General features: G+C 45.4%; 1 protein-coding gene across 1 annotated transcript in view; it reads left to right on the top strand.

Moving 5' to 3' along the window:
- The window catches only part of klhl18 (kelch-like family member 18), a 28,452-nt gene extending 13,866 nt beyond the window's left edge, over positions 1–14,586 (top strand). Inside the window, exons 6-10 of the mRNA XM_072468140.1 lie at positions 1,883–2,019; positions 3,977–4,199; positions 4,855–4,959; positions 8,693–8,804; positions 10,946–14,586. Of these exons, the coding sequence (XP_072324241.1) occupies positions 1,883–2,019; positions 3,977–4,199; positions 4,855–4,959; positions 8,693–8,804; positions 10,946–11,332 (964 nt within the window). The 3' untranslated portion in view covers positions 11,333–14,586. The remainder of the gene's footprint in view (positions 1–1,882; positions 2,020–3,976; positions 4,200–4,854; positions 4,960–8,692; positions 8,805–10,945) is intronic.
- The last annotated feature ends 9,404 nt before the right edge of the window (positions 14,587–23,990 follow it).

Below are 23,990 nucleotides of genomic sequence, written 5' to 3'. Positions count from 1 at the left end.
CCTGTGTCCGTGCACCAACTCGCCCGCTTTGGCCAGCGCGGTGAAGTAGAATTCCTTTCCCTGGAAGGTTACCCACAGTTTGGCCGGGTACAGCATACCAAGGTGTGCCCCAATGTCCTGGTAGACTTGAATGGAATGGCCTTCCCACTGGCAGGACCAAGTGTGCCTTGTTCGGTTCAGGATCTTCTTCTGATCCTGGTATCAGTGCAGATTCGCTATATGGCCCTTGGCTGCTCCCCTGCTTCATGTTTTGGTCAGAGTGACCTGTGTGCTGTCTGTCTCCGGGAGTTTGGGAAAGCTCTCCCTTCCGACCAGGTTACCCAGCATCTGAACCACACACTCCATGGGGTTGCTGCCCTCGATGCCCTCTGGTAGGCCCCAAGATACGGAGGTTCTGGTGGCCTGACCGATACTTCTGGTCCTCCACCTTCCCATTTAGTGCCCCTTGCATCACTACCAACTTTGCCCCTTATGTTTCCAGGGAGACGATTCATTCACTCTGGCCAGTCGCCGCTTTATCTATGATTGTTGCCTCCTGCACTTCCAGTCGTCGCTCTGTTTTCTCCAACGCCACCTAGAAGGGTGTCTGCGACCACCGCTTTCACTGTCCTCATCATTTCCAGCTTGATGGCATCTCTGTGTTTCTGGAGCCCCTGAGTCAGGATGTCCATCCACTCGCTTATCGGTGGATAGTCCGGCATGGATTCCGGTGGCCCAGCTCTTTCAGGTGTGGCCATCTCCGACTAGCTCCTCTTGTTCGCCATCGTTACGTTCCCCGTCTCCAGGCTGGCACTGCCATCCTTTCGGGTTCTGGAGTTATTGCTGGGCATTTCTCGGTAATTGCGGCTGTCTTGTTGGGGGGTGGGTTCAACAGGTTTGGCGGGCTATTTTCGTGCAAAAAATGCTAATTCTCCTGAGTTCCCAGAGGAAAGCCACTTTCCCTGCGTCAGCTCAGCACATCCCCCTCACTGGAAGCCCAGCTCAATGTAGTATTGATGGAGGACTGCTCTGTTTGAGTTTGAGTCCTTCAGATTAAACCAAGTTCCAGTCTACCTGTGTAAATTTGAACAGTTCTACTTGGTGTCTCTACCAATATTCATGCTCGACCAATCTCCCTAAAGCAGATGGCCTGGTCAGTATTTCATTTTTGGGGGATAACGTGATACGTGCAAGCTGTCACTTTTCATACATTGCGGATGCATGAATTATTGGCTGTGGGGATTTGGGACGTCCTGAAGCTGAAGGTGCTGTGCAAATGAAAGTTTATTATTCTTCCATATTTTTCAATTTAAATGGTGAATGGGGGAAATATATGACACTGTGGCCCTGGAAAGTGGAAAGTGCAAATGAAGTAGAAGCTATCTTTCATTATTTATTGGTGCTGAATTAATAAATCCACCTTGGTACATAAAATTAATATAATAATAATCGCTTATTGTCACAAGTAGGTTTCAACGAAGTTACTCTGAAGAGCCCCTAATCGCCACATTCCAGCGCCTGTTCGGGGAGGTCGGTGTGGGAATTGTACCCGCGCTGCTGGCCTTGTTCTGCATTGCAAGAAAGCTGTTTAACCCACTGTGCTAAACCAGCCCCTGGTTGGCTTCAGCACTCCTACTTGGAAGAGGAGTTGGGGGAAGAACATTTGGAGTGCTTGCTCTGGTTAGCCATCTAGTCATAACCTGCTGTATGGATGTTGGCGAGGCCCAGATTAGTCTCGGCTGTGATTCTGCTCTTCCTGTGGATGCTCCATTAGCATGCTGGCACATAAAGTTCTTCAGGATCTTGAACAGCCACTCAGATGAAATGATTCTGGAGATGGGAAGAAAATTCTAGAAATAGGGGAGTTCATATTGGATTTCAGGACTGCCATTTTGTTTTCCAGGGACCTTGTTGACGAGGCAAAGGACTACCACCTGATGCCCGAGCGTCGCCCTCACCTGCCGTCTTTCAAAACACGGCCAAGATGTTGCACTTCCATTGCTGGACTGATCTACGCGGTGGGAGGCCTCAATTCTGCTGGTCTGTGTTAACTCGGAATGTTCAAAAGGTCTGGACTAGTCTGGCTCCTTTGAGGGACATTTCATGACAACATTTTAATATATTGTTGGGCTCTCATCTGAAAATAGAGCAGAGTTATTGGAGACACAAGACATTTTTCAGAAATCATTCATTAGAGATGAACCTCCTGCTGCAAATAACCCGTTCTCTGAAATTCAGCAAGAGTTGTACGGGATGCAACTTTCAACATCTTGAAGGAGCTTGGCCAGTCCAATTGTCCATGTGTTCACTTCAGTTTCGCAACAAATTGTGCAGTTTACCTGATATATAGGGAGTGGAACCACAGGTTTAAGCTGGGGGAAACGGGTGGCATGTGTTGGTGGTGGAGAGAGGTGGTGCTGGAGAGGGTGAGGGATCTATACATGGAGGAGGGGTGACAGCTGGCATGTATTGGAGGTGGAGAGAGGTGAGGCTGGTGAGGGAGATGGATCTATACCTGGAGGAGAGGTTTGCAAGTCTGCAAGAGCTGCGGGAGAGGGTAGAGTTTCCGAATGGAAGCAAATTCGGGTATATGCAAGTTAGGGACTTTGCGCAGAAGGAATGGAGAGGGTTTCCAAGCTGTCGGAGTACACCTTATTGGAACGGTTGCTGCTCCCGGATATGGAAGGGGAGGGTAGGATTCGGGATATATAGGGGTGGCTGGGGGAACAGGGGGAGTATAGGTGGTGAGGATTAAAGAGAAATTGGGGGAGAAGATGCGTAGGGTGAATTCGACCTCCTCATGCTCATGAGTTTGATTCAGTTTAAGGTGATGCATAGGGTACATATGACCTGGGCGAGGATGAGTGGGTTCTTCCAGGGGATGGCAGATAAGTGCGAGGTCCAGCAAATCACGCACATGTTCTGGGGCTGAGAAGTTTGAGAGATACTGGGAGGAGGTGTTTGGAATATTATCAAAGATAGTGTGGGTAGAGGCCGGGCCAGACCTTATGGTGGCAATTTTTGGGGTGTCAGAAATTCCTGATCTGATGGAGGGGAGAAAGGCCAGCGTTGTGACCTTTGCCTCTCTAGTTGCCCAGCGAAGGATTCTGCTGCATTGGCAGTCGACAATGTCACCGTGGGTAGCGGCCTGGCTGGGAGACTTGTCTGACTTTCTCCGGCTGGAGAAGATTAAATTCGAATTGAGGGGATCAGCAGAGGTCTTTGAGACACGGTGGAGAATGTTTATGACCGTGTTTGAGGAATGGTTTGTCGCGGAGGGGAGCGAAAAAGGGGTAGAACTTGCACAACTGTGAACTGAGATGTGGAGAATGTTCCTTGATTTATTTTTGTTTTTGTACGTTTGAATAAAATACATTAAAAAATAAATGGGGCTGAGGGGGTCTGGTGTGGGGGTGCTATCGATGTATGTCTGTGTCTGGTGTATGTATGTGTGGGAGAGGGTATCTGTCTGTGTTTGTGTTAGATCAGACACCTGAATATATGAAGTGAGAGGTTAGGCTGGGTTGTTCACTGACGAGGCTCACTCATGAGGAATGAGTGGAAGAAACACTGCTCAATTCGTATAGTAACCTACCAAGGATTTGTCTCGGTCAGCTAGGGGCAAGGCAAAGAGTAAATTGGCAAAATTTTAAAATACAAAACAAAATGTCTTAACCAGAAGTTGGTTGGCATTGCAGTAAACTGTCACTAAAGGGCGGTGCTGTGCATCCCAAATTGTTCTCACTGAAAACAGTGGGGTCCACAACACCACTCTACCCTTACAGCCACCTGATCCAGGAAAAGCAAGTTGCTGACCTGAGAGCAAGCCTAACCAATAATTTCCTTTCCCTATGTATATATTATTTAATATTCTGACTCTGGCCCTATTCATACACGTGTCAATCGTTTACCAGAATATAGGAACCCTATGGAGCTAACTGTACATTTACATTTTTCATTATAAATGCTAGCTGTCCCGCTGTGTTTAACTTTGCAGGCGACTCTTTGAACGTGGCGGAGGTATTTGACCCCATTGCTAATCGATGGGAGCGGTGTCAGGAGATGACGACCACCCGGAGTCGCGTGGGTGTGGCCATGGTCAATGGACTCTTGTATGCAATAGGCGGATTTGATGGGCATTCAAGGTTGAGCACAGTGGAAGTTTACAACCCAGAGATGGACAAGTGGACCAAAGTGGCCAGCATGAACAGTAAGCGCAGGTAGGAATGCTTGGGTACGGTCAACAGCTTTGTGGAAACCTGCATTCATCGCCTCTCTGTCCTTCACCATTTTCTGCTATCTCATGAAAAATGTGTGTCTGTCTATCTGGGGGAAAAACACACGCAAACGCAGGGAGAATGTGCAAACCACACGGACAGTGACCCAGAGCTGGGATCGAACTTGGGATCTCGGCACCGTGAGGCAGCAGGGCTAACCCACTGCGCCACCGTGCTGCCCACAAATTTCTGAATTGTGAGGAAGGATTGGAGAGACTTGCATTATTAAGCTTGGAAAGAAGTTCCTGATGGGTGATGTTAAAGAGATAATAAATGGTAAATAAAGGTAAATCTAGAAGATTACTTTAATTGTGAAGAGACCAGGGGGCAGGTTCAAACTGGTGAAGAGGAAATTTAGAACTGGCATCAAGAAATTCTTCACAAAGTGATCAACCCATGGGCTCGACTCCCAGAGAGAACATTGGAAGTGCCAATTCCATCTGACAATTGACAAATTGGGGTGGAGTACATGGGTGGATGGGTCATTCTAATTCACACATACGGTTGGAGGATCTGTTTCTTTTTATCATATGAATGGGTACTGGCTGTTTCAGGAGTGAGGTCAACAGTTGGCATCTTACCCTTCTGTTTGTTTCAGTGCAATGGGGACGGCTGTCATGGATGGACACATATATGTTTGCGGTGGATACGATGGAATCTCCTCCCTCAATTCAGTGGAATGTTACAGTCCAGAAGCTGACAAGTAAGAAATCTTAATGGTGCCTTTTATAATTTTATAACCATGGGTCAATCAAGGATGAGAAAGGAAATCTTTGTTCAAGAAGCAATGGCGGAAATACATGCGTACGTTGCCTCACTTCTCATGGAAGGATGTAATAGTGGGGTGGAATTGAGACGAGGTGTGGAGTACATAGAACATAGAAAATACAGCACAGAACAGGCCCTTCGGCCCACGATGTTGCACCGAACCTTTGTCCTAGATTAATCTAGAGTAATTAACCTATAGATGAGGAAGGAGTGTTGACTGTGTTGCTGGAGCACATAGTGGAAAGGCTGCATCAGAATGCTGAGAGGAAACCATAGAGGCTCTGATCATTTTCAAACATCCTTGTACCAGAGGAATGCACGGTTGCCATTGTAACACTAGTATTTTAAGAATAGAGAAAGAGATTAAACCAGGTAATGTATGCTGGTAACTTTTGAATTGTAGCATGTACGGCGCATTGCATTTTTATTGAGATAAATTAAAGCTCACCTAGTAAGAAACGAGTTGATGAACGACAGACAGTATGAATTTTTAAAAAGCAGGTATTGCCTGACAAATTTAATGGTGTTCTTTGATTTACTGATAAAAGTAGATACTATGGATGTTGAGTACGTTGTTATGGGCCAGAGTTTAGAAAACTCCAAAGTATATCATAGAGTTCACCTGACCTACAACTGTTTATTAATTTTGGTTATGATGAGCACAAGAGCCTGCCTCTCAGCTGTTATTCAACAGACTTCTTGGGCACTTTTAATCACAAAGCAAGCTTTATTCAAGAATTTAGTTAACACTTGTATAAACACACACAGTAAGAATTTTTTATCAACGACAAACATAAAGACCTCACGCAGCTACAGTAATCTATGTATAACCCTTAATGAATTCCCCCTTAACTGTTCCAATTCAATAACAAAATCCAAGTAAAACCAGAAACCCCTTTTCAAAGGTGTGGCCCAGCACACGTCATTCTTACTGGTAAAGACTGGTTATTGATACTCTGTTCCCCTTTTCAAACAGGAGGTTTGAATTCCTTCCAGAAAGCAATTATCTCTTTTAAGTTACCAAGTAGTCTGAAAACTGCTTTTAAAATGAAGATAGAGAGACACTTTGTTCAACCTGTGCAGTTCAAACCAATCCAAAAAGCGAAAGTAAAAACTCAGAGCCACAGCCCAGTTCCACCCATGCAATGACATCACTGAGGCCATGTGATAAGACAAAAACATTTCTTAAAGCGACACTCCCAAGACAACGTAGATTTTTTAAAAGGGCTCAATAATGTCAGCTTTGTTATAATTAATATGCATGTATTAAAGAATGTAGCATGGAGGGGATGCTGGTTGAAGGAAAGAATATTGTTTTATTGGTGCCATTTGCTGTTGCTCAGCAGATAGCACGTTTGTCTCCAAATCAAAAGATTGTGTTTTCTTTCATTCATCCATGGGATGTGGACATTGCTGATTAGACCAGCATTTGTTGCCCAACCCTAATTACCATTGAGGAGGTGGGGCTGAGCTCCTGACTTGAACCACTGACATCCTTGTGGTGTAGGTACACCCACTGTGCTGTTAGAAAGGAAGTCCCAGGATTTTGATCCAGTGACAATGAAGGAACAGCGATACAGTTCCAAGTCAGGATAGTGTCTGATTGGAGGGGAACCTGGTGGTGGTGTTTGCATGCATCTCTGCATCACTCTTCACAGTGGAAGACACTAGTGGCACATCAGAATTTCAAGAGAGTCAGGGGGCAGAGGGGAATGAAGTGACCATCACTAAGGAGAAGGTGCTGGGGAAACTGAATCTGAAGGTGGATAAATCACCAGAATATGAACGGATGGACTACACCCCACGATTCTGAAGGAGATAGCTGAGGAGATTGTGGAATCATTGGTGGTGATCTTTTGGGAATTACTGGAGGCAGGGCGGATCCCAGAGGATTGGAAAATGGCTAATGTAACACCCATGTTTAATAAGGGAGGGAGGCAGCAAACAGGAAATTTTGGCTGGTTAGCCTGACTTCAATTGTTGGTTAAGATTTTGAGTCTTTACTAAGGATGAGATTGTGGAGTACTTAGAAGTGCATGGTATAGAATCCCTGCAGTGCAAGAGGAGGCCATTTGCCCATTCGAGTCTGCACCAACGCTCTGAAGAGCACCCTACCTAGGTTCAGGCCCTCATCCTAACCCCGTAACCCCACCTAACTTTTGGATACCAGAGGGCAATTTAATACAGTAAATCCACCTAACCTGCACATCTTTGTGGGAGGAAACCAGACAACCCGGAGGAAATCCACGCAGGCACAGGGAGAAAGTGCAAACTCAGCACCTGAGGCCGGAATTGAACCCTGGTCCCTGGCGCTGAGGCAACAGTGCTGACCACACTGCCACCGCACTGAGTCAGCATGGATTCATCAAGGAGAGGTCATGCCTGACAAATCTCTTACAATTCTTTGAGGATGTAGCGAGGAAGTTAGACAAAGAAGAATCAGTGAATGTGATCTATTTGGATTTCCAGAAGGCCTTTGACAAGGTGCAAAATAAGACAAGAGCCCATGGTGTTAGGGGCAAGGCACTAGCGTGGATAGAGGATTTGCTGACTGGCAGAAGGCAGAGAATGGGGATAAAGGGGTCCTTTTCAAGATGGCAGCTGGTGACTAGCGGTGTTTCGCAGGGTTCAATGTTCAGCAATTCACGATATACATTAATGATCTGGAAGAAGGAAGTGCCCAATTCTCTCTTTTCCAATTAAGAGCGTTTTAGCGTGGCCCAATCCACCTACCCTGCTCATCTTTGGGATGTGGGCTGAGACCCACGCACACACGGGGAGAATGTGCAAACTCCACACTGGCAGTGACCCGGGTCTGGGATCGAACCCGGGACCTTAGTGCTGTGAGGCAGCAGTGCTAACCACCGCCACCATGCTGCCCTACCTTCGGTAATGATTTGGCTTGTGGAGGTGGCAACTGTATTACAAGCAGTTAATGATGATCTTAACAAACTTTGAAAGCTACTGTGGAGAAAGATTAGACACTTATTGCAGATAACAAGCAATTGAAAGCAAACCTGATTGGCGCTGAAAATCATCTTCCACGGATGAAAGTGAGTTTGTAAATGTTATAACAACAAATTGGATCGTAACAAAGTTAATGAACAGATTGTCTATTTAATGATGTATGTTGAGGGTTAAATACTGACCAAGACACTTTAGTGCTGTGGGATCTTTCACACCAACCCGAGAGGTAAGAAAAGGTCTCAGTTCAATATCTCATCTGAAAGACAGCACCAACGACAGTGTAGCACTTCCTCAGCATTGCACTACCCTGTCAGGATAGATTTTGTTCACCCGTCTCTCGAGTAGGATTTGAACCCACAGCTTCTGGCTCCGAGGCAAAAATGATATGAACTGAGCCACCGCTATCATCTGTGGAGATTCACTGAGATGATGTCAACAGGAGTTTGTTTGTATCACCCCTTTGGGTAAAACAAATCCTAAAGTATCCCCCAGAATTGCTTAAGAAATAGATGCCAAAACAAAGCATTAAGAGGACTAACTAAAAGCTTGATCAGAGAGGTAGGTTTCCAAAATTCTGAAGGTTTTGATAAGGTGAAGAGGATTAAACTATTTATGCTGGTCAATTTCAGATCAACAGCAAAAAAGGGGCAGTTCAGAGACATAATTTTGCTAACCTATTTCTCTGCTCCAATTCCCAATAGATGGGTGACTGTGACTCCAATGAGTGCCTGTCGCAGTGCTGCAGGCGTCACTGTATTTGAAGGGAGGATCTATGTCTCTGGAGGGCATGATGGACTTCAGATATTTAATACGGTAAGTTCTGGGATTTATCGGAGAGGAAAGGTAACAGCTTTGATACCATAAATTACAAGAGTAAAAATCCTGTTGAGGGAATATTATACTAAATAAAGCATCAAATGAGGCCATATGAGTTGAACTCAAAAATAAAAAAGCAGCAGCCACATTGCTGGGAGTGTACTGTAGACCCCCCCCCCCACCTAGTGAGAGGGAAACAGAACACCAAATATGTACGCAAAAACAATAGGACAATAATAGTTGGGGGCTTCAACAACCCTCATATCAACTGGAATGCAAATAATGTCAAAGGCACAAAGGGCATAAAATTATTGAACTGCATTCAAGAAATCCTTTTTAGCCAGCATGAAACAAGGCCAATGAGAGGGGGCCCAATTCTAGACTTAGTCTTGGGAAATGAAGCTGGGCAAGTGGATGAAGTGGTAGTGGGTGACTATTTTGGAGATCATGACCATAATACTGTTAGATTTAGCATTGGTGTAGAAAAGGACAAAAATAGAACAAAAGTGCAAATTCTAAATAAAGCTACTTGAAGGAAAATCAATGGGAGGCATTCAAAAGCAAGATTCTATGAGCATAGTGTAGACATGTCTCGCCAAAGAAAAATGCTGGATGTTAAAGCAGAGACAAACTTATCCAGGATAGGGGAAACAAAAGACTTTGGACTGCATGCCCACAGGTACTTGAAGGTGGCAGCACAAATGGATAAGGCAGTCAAAAAGGCGTATGGAATGCTTTTCTTTATTGGGTGAGGTATTGAATACAAAAGTAGGGATGTAACACTGGAACTGTATAAAACGCTGGTTAGGCCCCAACTGGAAATTTGTGTATGGATCTGGTCACCATATTACAGGTAAGACATAATTGTCTAGAGTGAGTGCAGAGAAGATTTACAAGAATGTTGCCAGTTCTTGAAATTGCAGCTATGAGGAAAGATTAGATAGGCCAGGGTTGTTTTCCTTAGAACAGAGGAGGTAGAAGAGTGACTTAATTGAGTTGTAAAGAATGACTGGCCTACAGATGGAGTAGACAGGAAAGCCTGTTTCCCCAAGCAGAGACGCCAGTCACCAGGGGGTACATATTTAAGCTAATTCGTAGAAGAAGGTTAGAGGGAACATAAGGAAAAACCTCTTCACCCAGAGTGAAATTCTGAAATTCGCTGTTTGGTTTGGTGGTGGAAACAGAAACTCATTTAAAAGGTTTCTGATCTGCACCTGAAGTGCTTTAACCTACAAGGCTATGGACCTAGTGCTGGAAGGTAAGATTAGAATGGGCAGCTAGTTTTCTATTTTTTGAACAGCACCGACCCGACGAGCTGAATAGTCTCTTTCTGTGCTGTAACTTTTCTATGACTCTATGAAGAAAGAAGCTCATAATCCACGTGATAACATTTCATAAGTGCAAAAACCAAGCAGCTGGATCACAAGTACAGCATTTTCAATCATTTTGTCCCCTCTTTTATTGCGCTCACTTTTGCCAAGTGGAGCAGTTACAAAGAATATCAGGTTCTGAGCAGACTGGTATATTTTACTCTTGTAGCCAGGGCTAAAATTATTTTAGGACTTCACCCTCACCAACCTGGATAGATGCAGCTGCAGCACATGCATTTATCCATTCCCTTTTCCACAGGGGTACTGTAGCTGCAGTATGTACTGTGTAGAAATGCACTGCAGCAAATCCTAAACCCACAACCTGCACAACCTTTAAGGAGAAATGAGGCAGGTGCATGGAAACACCACCACCTCCAAGTTCCCCGTTCAAGTCGCACACCATGCTGACTTGAACATCTACCACTGTTCCTTCATAACCACTGGGTCAAAATCCCAGAACTCTCTATATCTAACCATTCAAGAAAAAGGCCCATAATCACCACCATTGTGCAGGCAACTTTGGATGGGCAATAATTGTTATTCTTGCAATCAACTTGCACATCCCAGAAATAAATGCAAAAGCCCTATCCAGATGTGAGGTTCTCTTCTGGGTTTTGAAGGTAAAAATGAAACAATTGAGAATTTGGATAATGGGTTGTGCGAGCTCTTGTTTAATCTAGATGAGTTAGTAAAATGGGCCAAATGGCTTTTACACGGTCTTGACTTTGTTTTTGAAATGATTTCTCTTTTTTTTTTAAATTGAAACAGGTTGAATGTTATAATCATCACACCACTACCTGGTACCCTGTGCCGAGCATGCTCAATAAACGCTGTCGCCATGGGGCTGCATCCCTGGGCAGCCAGATGTACGTCTGCGGTGGTTATGATGGCTCGGGCTTTCTGAGTATTGTGGAAGTTTACAATTCTTCTTCAGACCAGTGGTATCCACTTGTCCCCATGAACACTCGTCGCAGCCGCGTGTCCCTTGTGTCAAGCTGCGGTCGCTTGTACGCCATTGGAGGCTATGACGGACAGTACAACTTGAACTCTATGGAGATGTACGATGCTGATACGAACCGCTGGACGTTCATGGCCCCCATGGTGTGTCACGAAGGTGGGGTTGGCGTAGGGTGCATCCCGCTCCTCAGCGTGTAAGGCAGTTATTGTTCTCCCAGCCATGGGAGTCTAGCGCTTGGTAGCGGTAGTGAAACAAAGGTACATTTATGGGAGCAGCAAATGGACCCAGTTTTCACTGGTCTGTTGGTTAGTGTCCAGTGGCCAAAGATGATGCAGTAACCATTACATCATTCCAACAGAAATTAGTAACTTGCCAGTACTCGGTTGCAATCTATCAAGTCTGGATGTTTTTAAAGGCAGCCATTTAATTAACATTATGAATACTTTATAGATTACACTTTTTTTTTAAAAATCCAAATGTTAATTTATTTTTCAGCAATTACTCAAGTGCAGAAGTGTATTAATAAAAGAAATTATCAGACTGGGTGTTACCATGCATTAGGCACTGTCCTTGAACCACTGGGACCTATAGTGTAGAGAGATAGAAAACTGAGATACTAAGGGTGCTGTTGTAGAGTGTTTTGCATCTGACCCATGCTGCATCTTACTTTTGAGTGCTTGCTTCTGGCACTAGATGGCTGCAATGGGAGTGTTCATAGAACTAACATCCCATCACCTGGCAGAGAAAGTGAAGCACTCACTGAAAAGCGTAGCTGATGGCCTGCCTACCATTTCGGCAAGCTTAATTAGCCCCTGTTTGTATATTTATCCTGTTACTGGTCTAAATGTGTTGAATAGAATCTTTTGTCCTGTTAAACCCGATTCTGGGATAAATTGGTCAGTATGAATACGGAAAAGTTCTTATTGTTCTACATTTCTAGGATATAATAATTTTTTATATACTGTGATCGTGCAGTCTGCTACTGTTCCCATTCCAGGTAAAACCTGTACTCATTCTGATAATAATAGTTAGCTTTCCTGGCTCTGCCCCTTCTTCCTCGTCCATGTGCTGTTTATCCTTTAGAGCTTATAAACATAACCAGATTATCAAGATGTTTAATGTTTACAGCAATCCAAATATGGGGAAACTACCTGATAGATATTATGGGCCTTTGCTTATCAGTACTTTATCTATCAAAAGTAATGGGAGCGAATTATACATTGAAACTAGCTAGTGGTTAGGCCACTACTGGTGGCGATGTAAAATTTTCCTGCTAGATTCTGCTACGCCGGGTAGAACATCAGGGTGTATAATTATATATTCTGATCTTGTAACTGAAGAGAGCATTGAACTGAAGAATGAAATATGGGTTGGTATACAATTGTCACTGAGGCACAGAAAAGCATATTGCACAATATTAAATATATGATCCAAAGTGACATTTTATTCTTCGATCGTATTGGTAGCTACTGTATGGTAATAAACTATATGTCAATACTAGGTAGATATTTAATTGAGGGAGTTTGTATGGTTTATGTATAGAATAAAGATACCCAGTGTGAGTTGGAGGATGAAATCTAATTGTGTTTTTCAATAAAAAGATAACTTGGAGTGAGTTAAAGATTGGAATCAAATCAATTGGATTAGATATAACATAAGTTACCTGACAGTGAATTGCAGACTGAAATCTCATCAGGGGTTCAGTTGGTTTATGTATAGAATATGCTGGATACCCAGTGTGATGAACCTGAAGGCATCACAGACTGAGTTGGAGATGAAGTTGTTATATTAAAACTTCTGTGTTTTTCTTCTCTGTTTCGGACGTTGGTTCTCGGTATAGTGCGACCACCAGCAAGTAACCATCAATTATGTATTGTGATATTAAATCTCAGCTGATTAATTGACATGGAGGCACATCCTGTCCTTCCCCTGCTTCCCTATATGTGCACTTTACAACAGAAATCATTGGATAGCCTTGCCCCTATTCTAGTAGTACTGGGATACCCAGCTCCTATTGCTGGCGTTGCTGATAAAACCTGAGACCTCAGGCCTGAATGGCTCCTTGAGGAGGACTAGAAATATGATTAATCCACACTACATAGTCTAATGCATTCCAGGTTGCTCATTCTGCCATGGTTGGTTGAGCCCTGTGAAAATACACTGCAGCCAAGCACTGCAAATTCAGTAAATTCACTTTTTGTTCACTTTCAAAATAATGCGTGTCAAAGAATCTGACAGTCTTGCAACAGAGAAGGAACCATTCTGCCCATTGTGGACTTACAGGCTCTTTAAGGAGCTGCTACATATGTTAGCTTTTTTATTATAAATCTAATTTCCATTTAAAGCAAAAATTAAAAGTGAGGACTTTTTTGTTGTAAAAATGTCACACTTTACCAGTTACTAAAATCCTGAGAACAGTTCCATTGTACCAAAAATAAGATATTAAATATAAAAATATGTCTGCCAACCCCTTGCAATGTGGTATAACTGGGTAGGGTGGAAATAAAGCCTTTGTTCTCTGCTCAATTATCCCTGCCATCTCTTACTGAGCCATAAAATTGAATAATTCCACTGATCGACTGGTGCTCACATTCTGTGTAAGTTGTTTTTTTAATGTAAAGACAGGCTGCTGTCTCTAAATCTAATTGTGAATCCCAGGTACAGTTGCTTCCCCAGTGTTTAATCAGTAGAACATTTGGTTATCACATACCAGAGAATCTGCGTGTGTTTTTCAACTTTAAGCCTGTGGACCAGTTTCTCATGTACCTCATGTCCCTTTAAATATGGTCATGGTTACAGATGAGGTACTAGCCCAGTATAATTTCCCATTTACCCCTGCACTAGGCTGGTGAGAATCACTGGCATCTGATTAGTGTTCCACTGTTCAACTGTCTTGAATTCTGAATTTGGGTTCTGCAGTACAGACTGTTCACCGTTGGACATTGTACTGCATTGAAAATTACTATATAAATGCAAGTTGTTATATAGGCACCTGTTATTGACAAATGAGAGAATTTATGTTGGCCAGATATTTGTCTCTTGGCCTGACTCCACAGAAGGAACTCAATTTCAATAAGAAACGGTGTAGAGGATAATTGGGTCCATAGACTTTCAACATTCTCACCATATCATGTATGCAATCTAGATTCCTGACTTGGAAAGAGTAAAACAACGTGAGTAGGCTATTCAACCCCTTGAGCAGATCATCATTGGGAAGTGGCTAATAGTAATTTCAATCTGGGATGTGGGGAATCATATAAATCTACTTCCATTAGTCCATCTGTTACAGTAACTGATCGGTCAAACTCCTGTTCGGGTATCAAAGGTACATACTGTATGCTCAATCTGTCTTCAAAGTGTAAACAGTATCTTATTTAGCAGGCTATTTTGGAACACTTGAATGTTTTTAATGTCAAATTATAATAAATTATGCACATTCCTACAGAACCCAGCCATTGAGTCTGTATTTCATTTATCAATACAAAGGTTTACATAGAAAATAGAAGCAGGAGGCCGTTCGATCCTTCAAACCTGTTCTGCCCTTCATTATGATCATGTTCAATATCCTGATCCTACACCCCCTCCCCCCCAAATATTCCTTTAGCCTCAAGAGCTATATCTAACTTCTCCTTAAAGTAACAGACCATTTTGGCCTCAACTACGTAAAAAAAAAATTAAAAATTAAAATAACATAAACAATGACATCAACATGGTATAATAAACATTTCACCCCCCATCTCAATCTTCACACACCCCAACCATAAAACAACAATTCTGCCCTCTTTCTCCCCCCCCCACATTAGTAGAATCCGTCTCCGGGCTACCAGGGAGGCAAAGGCCAAGACGTCAGCCTCTTTTGCCCCCTGAACTCCCGGCTCTTCCGACACTCCAAAGATCGCTAACTCCGGACTCGGCACCACCTGTGTTTTTAGCACCGTGGACATTGCCTCAGCAAAACCCTGCCAGAACCCTCTAAGCTTCGGGCATGCCCAAAACATGTGGACATGATTTGTTGGGCTTTCCACTCACCTCGCACACCTATCTTCTACCCCGAAAAACTTGCTGATCCTAGCTGCTGTCATGTGTGCCCGATGGACTACCTTAAATTGTATCAGGCTGAGCCTGGCGCATGATGAGGAGGTATTAACCCTGCTTAGGGCATCCGCCCACAGACCCGCCTCTATCTCTCCTCCTAGCTCGTCCTCCCACTTGCCCTTAAGCTCCTCCACCGGACTTTCCTCCGCCTCCGAAAGCTCCTGGTAAATATCTGAAACCTTCCCCTCTCCCACCCAGGTACTGGAGACTACTCCATCCTGTATCCCCCATGGCGGCAGCAGCGGGAAGGCTGGAACCTGTTTTCTCAGGAAGTCTCGCACCTGAAAATACCTAAACCCATTCCCTGCTGGCAATTCAAATTTATCCTCCAAGGCTTTCAAGCTGGGAAAGCTCCCATCTATAAATAGATCCCCCATCCTTCTAATTCCTGCCCTTTGCCATCTCCGGAACCCGCCATCTAGCCTACCTGGTACAAACCGATGATTATTATAAATCGGGGTCCAAACCGATGCTCCCTCCACTCTCTTATATCTCCTCCACTGCCCCCAGATTCTCAGAGCTGCCACCACCATCGGACTTGTGGAGTATCGGGCCGGCGAGAACGGAAGAGGTGCCGTTATCAGTGCTCCCAAACTTGTGTCTTTGCATGACGCCGCCTCCATCCGCTCCCACACTGACCCCTCCCCCACTACCCACTTCCTAATCATGGCTTTATTAGTCGCCCAGTAGTAATTGCAGAAGTTCGGCAGCGCCAACCCACCCTCCCCCGACTGCACTCCAGCAACACTTTCTTCACTTGCGGGGTTTTACTCGCCCACACAAAGCCTGAAATAACCTTATTCACCCACTTTAAAAAGGCCTTTGGGATGAAGATGGGGAGGCACTGAAAGACAAGCAGAAATCTGGGGAGGACCGTCATTTTCACGGTCAGTACCCTCCCCGCCAGTGATAGCGGGAGCATGTCCCATCTCTTAAAGTCCCCTTCCATTTGTTCTACCAACCGGGATAGGTTCAACTTGTGCAGTACCTCCCATTCCCGGGCCACCTGGATTCCCAGATATCGAAAGCTCTTCCCTACCATTCTAGGCGGCAGCTCTCCCAGTCTCTTCTCCTGTCCTCATGCCTGGATCGTGAAGATCTCACTTTTCCCCATGTTCAATTTATACCCTGAAAAATTGCCAAATTCCCCCAGGATTCCCATTACCTCCAGCAGGTCTGAAATATACAGGAGCAGGTCATCTGTGTAAAGCGAGACCCGGTGCTCCACCCCCACCTCCCGAACCAGCCCTTTCCAGCTCCTAGAGGCTCTTAACGCCATGGCCAATGGATCTATGACCAGAGCAAACAGTAATCGCTACCACCACCTCAACCTCCTCTCCTGAGGGCTTCATAATAACATTTAAAAGCCTTCGAACATTGGTCTTGTGTTGCCTGCCCTTTACAAATCCCATCTGGTCTTCCCCTATCACCCCCGGGACACAGTCCTCTATCCTTGTGGCCAGTATTTTAGCCAGCAGTTTGGCATCCACATTCAGTAGAGAAATTGGCCTGTATGACCCGCATTGCTCCGGATCCTTCTCCTGTTTCAGGATCAATGAAATCGAGGCCTGTGACATTGTTGGGGGGGGGGGAGAACTCCCCTCTCTCTTGCTTCATTAAATGTCCTCACCAGCAGTGGGCTAAATATCTCTGAAAACGTCTTATAGAATTCCACCGGGTAGCCGTCGGGTCCCGAGGCCTTGCCCGACTGCGTGCCCTCCAGCCCCTTGATTATTTCCTCCATTTAAATTGAGGCTCCCAGCCCTTCCACCAGATCCTCATCTGCCCTGGGGAACCTCAACTGATCCAAAAACTGCCTCATCCCCTCCACCCCAGCCGGGGGTCCGACTCACATAATTTACTATAGAAGTCCTTAAACACCTCGTTCACCCCCACTGGGTTCAGGACCGTATTCCTGCCTCTACTCTTTACTCTACCTATCTCTCTGGCCGCCTCCCTTTTCCTGAGCTGGTGCTCCAACATTCTGCTTTCCTTTTCCCCGTACTCATAAATCGCCCACCTTGCCTTCCTCAACTGTTCCACCACTTTCCCTGTGGTCAACAGCCCAAACTCTGCCTGTAACCTCCGCCACTCCCTCAGTAGCCCCACGTCTGGGGCCTCCGAGTATCTCCTGTCCACCTGGAGTATCTTCTCCACTAATCTATCCCCCTCAGCCCGTTTCGCCTTTTCTCTGTGGGCCCGTATCGAGATTAATTCCCCTCTGACCACTGCCTTAAAAGCTTCCCAAACCTTCGCTGCGGAGACCTCCCCAGTATCATTTGTTTCCAGGTAGTTCTGGATGGACTTGTTAACCCACCCACAGATCGCTTCATCCGCCAGCAACCCCACATCCAGTCTCCACAGCGGGCGTTGCCCTCTCTCCACACTAACCCGTAGATCCACCCAATGCCGGGCATGATCCGACACTGCAATTGCCGAGTATTCAGTATCCACCACCTCCGGCATTAGCTCCCTGCTCAGAACAAAAAAGTCGATGCGAAAGTATACTTGTGGACATGTGAGAAAAAGGAAAACTCCTCAAGCCTTGGCCGTGCAAACCTCCATGGGTCTACTCTTTCCCCCCCCCCCCCCCCATCTGTTCCATAAACCCCTTCAATTCCTTTGCCGCTGCCGGCCTCCTTCCTGTCCTGGATTTTGACCGGTCCAATTCCAGATCAATGACTGTGTTAAAGTCTCCTCCCATGACCAGGTTATGTGACTCTAAGTCTGGAATCTTAACTAAAACCCGCCTCATAAATTCTACATTGTCCCAATTCAGAGCATATATGTTCACGAGTACACCCATACCCCCTCCAGCTTCCCACTCACCATTATGTACCTACCCCCCCTTGTCTGACACGATTCTCCCTGCCTCGAATGCCACTCGTTTGTTGATCAATATCGCCACCCCCCTGGTCTTTGAGTCCAGCCCTGAGTGGAATACTTGGCTGGCCCACCCCTTTCTCAATCTCGTCTGGTCTGTAATCTTTAGGTGTGTCTCTTGTAGCATTGCCACGTCTGCCTTCAGCCCCTTCAAATGCGCAAACACGCGGGCCCTCTTGACCGGCACATTCAGCCCTCTGACTTTACATGGAATCAGGAGACGACCCCCTAACAAAGTGAAACCCTGGAGTGCAGGGGTGCGCCCACCAGGTAAGTATGGTTAACCCCACAGGAGGGGGGGGGACATAAAAAACCCCACCAGGATAGTCACCTGGAATGTCAGGGGACTTAATGGTCCAGTGAAAAGATCCAAAGTCTTCACCCACCTAAGAAACATGAAAGCCAACATAGTCTTCCTCCAAGAGACAACCTGAGAGAGCAGGACCGACAGCCGGTAAGGAAGGGTTGGGTGGGACAGACTTGCCATTCCTGCTACGGGGCGAGGGCTAGGGGGATAGCGATTCTGTTAAATAAGAGGACGATGTTTAAGGCGGCGATGACCGTAACGGACGCAGGGGGACGGTACGTCATAGTCAGCGGTGCCCTGGATGGGCCATCGATAGCACTCATTAACTGGGACGTGCAAAATTCATTAAAAAGACCATGACGAGATTCCCCGACATAGCAACGCACCGACTGATCATGGGGTACTTAACTGTGTACAGGACCCACGGACAGACAGGCCGAACCCCAGAACGGGGAAGACCTCGAACATGGCAAAGGAACTCGGTCGCTTCATGGGGCAGATGGGGGCGGTGGACCCATGGGGGTTCACCCATCCAGGGGAGAAGGAGTTCCCTTCTCCCCAGTCCACAGATATACTCGAGGAATGACTTCTTTGTGGTCGGAAAATTGGTGCTCCCAGGGCTGGTCAAGGTGGAGTACTCCGCAATCATAATCTCTGACCATGCACCACATTATATGGATGTGAGGTTGAAGACGGGCAGGGCCCAACGCCCCACATGGAGGTTGGACACCACCCTACTGGCCGACAAGATTTTCAGCGAAAAGGGTATCACAGGCCATAGCGGAGTACACGACAAACAACAAAAACGGGGAGGTCTCACCCTCCATGTTCTGGGAGACGCTAAAGGCTGTGATTAGATAGGAAATTATCGCCTTTAAAGTACAAAGGGATAGAGAGAACAGAGCATCTAGGCAGCAGCTGGTCGACTTCATACAGGGGGTAGACCATAAATACTCCGAGGCCCCGACCGTCGAGCCCTTGGCGGAGCTCTTTCCACGAGGAAAGCAGTACACCAACTCCGCCAGCTGACTGCTGCACCTTGTCAGTATGGCGGTGTTTTTTAAAACTTAGAGTATCCAATTATTTTTCCCAATGAAGACTCAATTTAGCGCGGCCAATTCACCTAACCTGCACATCTTTATGTTGTGGGAGTGAAACCCATGCAGACATGTGGAGAATTTACAAACTCCACGCAGACAGTGACCCTGTGCCGGGATTAAACCCGGGTCCTCAGCGCCGTGAGGCTGCAGTGGTAACAACTGCGCCACCATGCCCCCCAGAATAGCTACAAGGAGTTTATAATCTGTTACAAGCACAGAGTTTCCACCCAACAAGAACTGGTGAAATGTTTTGATTCCAAAATTAATTTCAAGTGTTTCCATCAGTGCATAATTGCATTCACTCTTGGTGAACTTACGCGATGTGAATGCTATGGGCTCCTCTCAACTGTAATCATGACATGACTGACCACTGCTCCAACTCCATAGTTTCAAGGTCACATACTAGCTTTAGGTAGTGATTTGTATCACAATGAACAAATATCACTGGTCAAGCTTCTCTTGCATCTGTCAAAAGTATCCTTTCCCATTTCACATCTTTCTTCAAAAACTTACGCAGTGTAACTAACGCAGTTGCAAATTCAGGCACAAATCGTGAGCAGTGTTGGCCCATGCCTGGAAGATATCTGTGCTCAAACGTGATTGTGGGGCATTGATCGTAGCCTCTATCTAGAGCCATAGCCCCTTTTCCATTTATTTTCAGGCCAAGATACACGACCTCAGATTGCTTGAAAACACCGCTACACCTTTTCAATTTCACAATGTAGCCATTGAGCCTTTATTAAACTTCACCCATCACTTGAAGATTCTCTTCCTTGGTTGCAGTCGTGATGGGGCAGTAGGGTGGTGCTGTGGTTAGCACTGCTGCTTCACGGCACCGAGAACCTAGGTTCGATCCCAGCCCTGCATCGCTGTCCGTGTGGAGTTTGCACATTCTCCCTCTGTCAGCATGGGTCTCACCCCCACAACCCAATGATGGGCTGGGTATGTGAACTGGCCATGCTAAATTGACCCTTTATTGGAAAAAAAGAATTGGGTAGTCTAAATTTTTTTTTAAAAATCTTGTTGCTGTCGTGATCACCACATCATCCTGATTACACAAGTAATGTGGCACCCTTTGTAAAATCTTACCTATTGTAGCTTGGAAGACGTTTGGAGAAGACTTCACACCACAGGGCAGCTTTGTGTGTTTATGGTGAGAGTTTCTGCTGTAAAGAATTCCACAAATTCACTACACTCAGAGAAGAAATTCCTCCTCATATCTGTCTTAAATGGGTGACCCCTTACTATGATATTATGCCCTCTGGTCCTACACTCTCCCACAAGGGGGAATAACCTCTCAGCATCTACCCTGTCAAGCCCCCTGAGAATCCAATATATTTCAATAAGGTCGCCTCTCATTCTTCTAAACTCCAATGAGTAGAGGCCCAAACTACTCAACCTTTCCTCATAAGAAAACCCCTCCATATCCAGGATCAACCGAGTGAACTGACTGCCTCCAATGCCAGCATATCTTTCCTTAAAAAAGGAGACCAAAACTGTTCCCATTACTCCTGGCGTGGTTTAACCAATGCCTTGTATAGTTTCAGCAAGACTTCTCTATTTTTATACTCTATTCCTGTTGAGATAAAGGCCAACACTCCATTTATTTTCCCTATGACCTGGAACTTACAGAGAGACTACAACTACCCATCGGGAATGAACTGCGACACCTACGGGTAAAGCACTTCCTCTGCAAGGCGATGACAACACACCCATGGACCCCGATACGCACATACGCACAATGTCAGAGGAACTACTTGACGTGGGTAGCCTGGGAGGGGGAACTGTGGGGACCTGTACAGACAACCATTAGAAAGGGCACGCGCCCCACTGGGAAAGTGAGAAGAAGGACTAGGGATAGAAATAGGAGGGGGGGAACTCTGGAGTGAAGCACTGAACAGGGCCAACTGCACCTCCATTTGTGCAAGTCTGAGCCTCATGCAGTTGAAAGTGGTGCACAGTGCATAACTAATAAGAACCTAAATGAGCAGGTTCTTCCCAGAGGTGGAGGATAAGTGTGAACGGTGCCAGGGAGGCCTGGCCCAATGCACCCACATGATCTGGGCATTCCCTAGACTTGTAGAGTACTGGGTAGCCTTCTTTGAAGCAAAGTCCATGGTTGTGGGAGTAACGGTGGAGCCAAGCCCAAAAGTGTCAGTCTTCGGGATATCGGACTGGCCAGAACTATTTATGGGGAAAGGGTCTAATGCCCTTGCCTTTGCTTCCCTAATTGCAAGCTGAAGAATCCTGCTCGGCTGGCAATCAGCGGCATCACCCAAAGCTGCAGACTGGCTGGCAGACCTGTCGGAATTTCTCCTCCTGGAGAAAATCAAATTCGCCACCCGAGGGTCAGAGGATGGCTTCCACAATGTCTGAAGGCCATTCACCAACTTCTTCCAGGACCTGTTTGAAGCCAACAGCCAACAGAGCAAGGGGAGGGGGTAGAGCACAGGATCCAACAAGACAACAGGGGAGCAGGTAGGGGAGGTGTGGGAAGAGAGAGGCAAGGGAGAGAGGAGGGGGAGTTTTGGGAACAACCAGAACAGTCAATATGGGGCCAAGAGCAAAGCCGAGTGCGGCGGTGGTGGGGGGGGGGGGGGGGGGGGGCTGCACATATGTATATAGATGACAATCACCTTTTGTAAAATATGTGATCCAATGAAGCATCTTAAAATAACAAAAGGGGAGTGTGAGGGCTAAGGAGAGGGGTGTTAGGGGGATGCCAATTCTAATGGAAAGCTCTTGTAAATTGTATCCGATCCACATACCTTTGTTTATTGTGCGGTGTATAAAATGAAAACTACATTCCCTATCACCTGCTGAACTCGCAAACTAGTTTTTTGTGATTTATGCATGTGGACCCCCAAATCCCTCTGTGCTACAGCTTTCTGCAGTCTTTCTCCATTTAAATAATATTCAGCTCCTTTATTCTTCCTACCAAAATGCATAACTTCACATTTTCCTGCATTATATTCCACCTGCTAATTTTTGCCCGCTCACTTAACCAGTCTATATCCCTCTGTAGACTCTCTGTCATCCTCACCACTTGCCTTCCCACCTATTTTTGTGTAGTCCACAAACTTGGCAATAGTACATTCACTTCCATCATCCAAGTCATTAATACTGACATACCGGTTAGTAAGTGGCCAACGCATTCAGTACAGATGTTTGCCATGACCTTCTACCTCCTCCTATACCTGTTAATTATGTACCCAAGTTACCACCATCCCTTCAATTTAATATGCTTCGATGGTTGAAGAAAGTTGGAGAGATGAGGCTATGAAAGCATCTAAACACAAGGAGGGGAACTTTAAAGTTGAGATTATGGCTCAGAGCTCGGCTCTGCATCTTGATTCCCATGGCCACATTCTATCCACACGACAATGATCAACTGGTTCCCAGAGCAGTGGAAAAACCAAAGTCTCTCTCTCTCTATTACTGCTATTTTCTCCTCCTCTCCCAAACATGTCAGGTAGTGAAATTCCTATTGGCAAGCCCATCGATGCCAGCAATAGTTCTGGGTCAAAATAAAATTCAAAAAATTGCCGCAAAGGCAATTCAGTGCCAGCAGATGTCAGGAAATGTTTGAAATTCAGTTGACTTAAAACTGTGTTAACATTTCCATGACCTAATGTCTCTGGACAATCATTTCATGTGGATATCAGAAGATGGTGTGCAAGACATTCAACTTCCAGTCCAAAGATGTGCAGGTTAGGTAGATTGGCCATACCAAATCTTCCCTGAATGCCCCAAAAGGTTAGGTCGGGTTACTGGGTTTATGGGGATAGGGTGGAAGCGTGGGCTTAAGTAGGAAGCTCTTTGTGGGTCAGTGCAGACTCGATGGCCGAATGGCCTCCTTCTGCACTGTAAATTCTATGATTTAAATTAATCTTCCACCTACTTCAAGTGAGCATATGTTACTAACACCAATTCCCAGCTCACAGGAGTCACACATAAGAAGGGTGAAGATCAGGTATTACTGATATTTTCCCATTTTTTCCAATTGGGATGGTTCAAAGTAGTCCATCCAGTCAGAAAATTAATTTCATCCTGGTCTTGGCAGCAGCAGTGGGGAAATGAAACGGAGGAATTTGGCCTCTCCATTTGTTTTTTGCTGAGGAGTTATTTCCTTCCCGTCAGAGATTGAGAGAAGGCTGGTGTGCACAATTTGCAAATTACTAGCTATACTTCTGCCATATTAAACACTGGATTTAGACGTAGGCAGGTCAAGATAGATTCAGTGTAAATAAAAGCTGCAAATGGAATAGAAATATTGCAAATAAGCATAAAGCTGCAGATAGTGTCTACTGATCTATGTCAAGCATGCAGTGTTTTAAATAGACATTTGCTTATACAAGTGTTAAAACAAACATAAATTAATACTGCGCATGTCTTGGAGTATGAATGATTCTATATACACTTGTCAGCAAAATCTCAAAACAACTGCATATAATTTAAACTTATGCTTTC

The sequence above is a fragment of the Scyliorhinus torazame genome, chromosome 11 (assembly GCF_047496885.1).
Source record: "Scyliorhinus torazame isolate Kashiwa2021f chromosome 11, sScyTor2.1, whole genome shotgun sequence".
In the NCBI taxonomy this organism is placed as follows: domain Eukaryota; kingdom Metazoa; phylum Chordata; class Chondrichthyes; order Carcharhiniformes; family Scyliorhinidae; genus Scyliorhinus; species Scyliorhinus torazame.
This window is presented reverse-complemented; position numbering and strand designations above follow the sequence as displayed.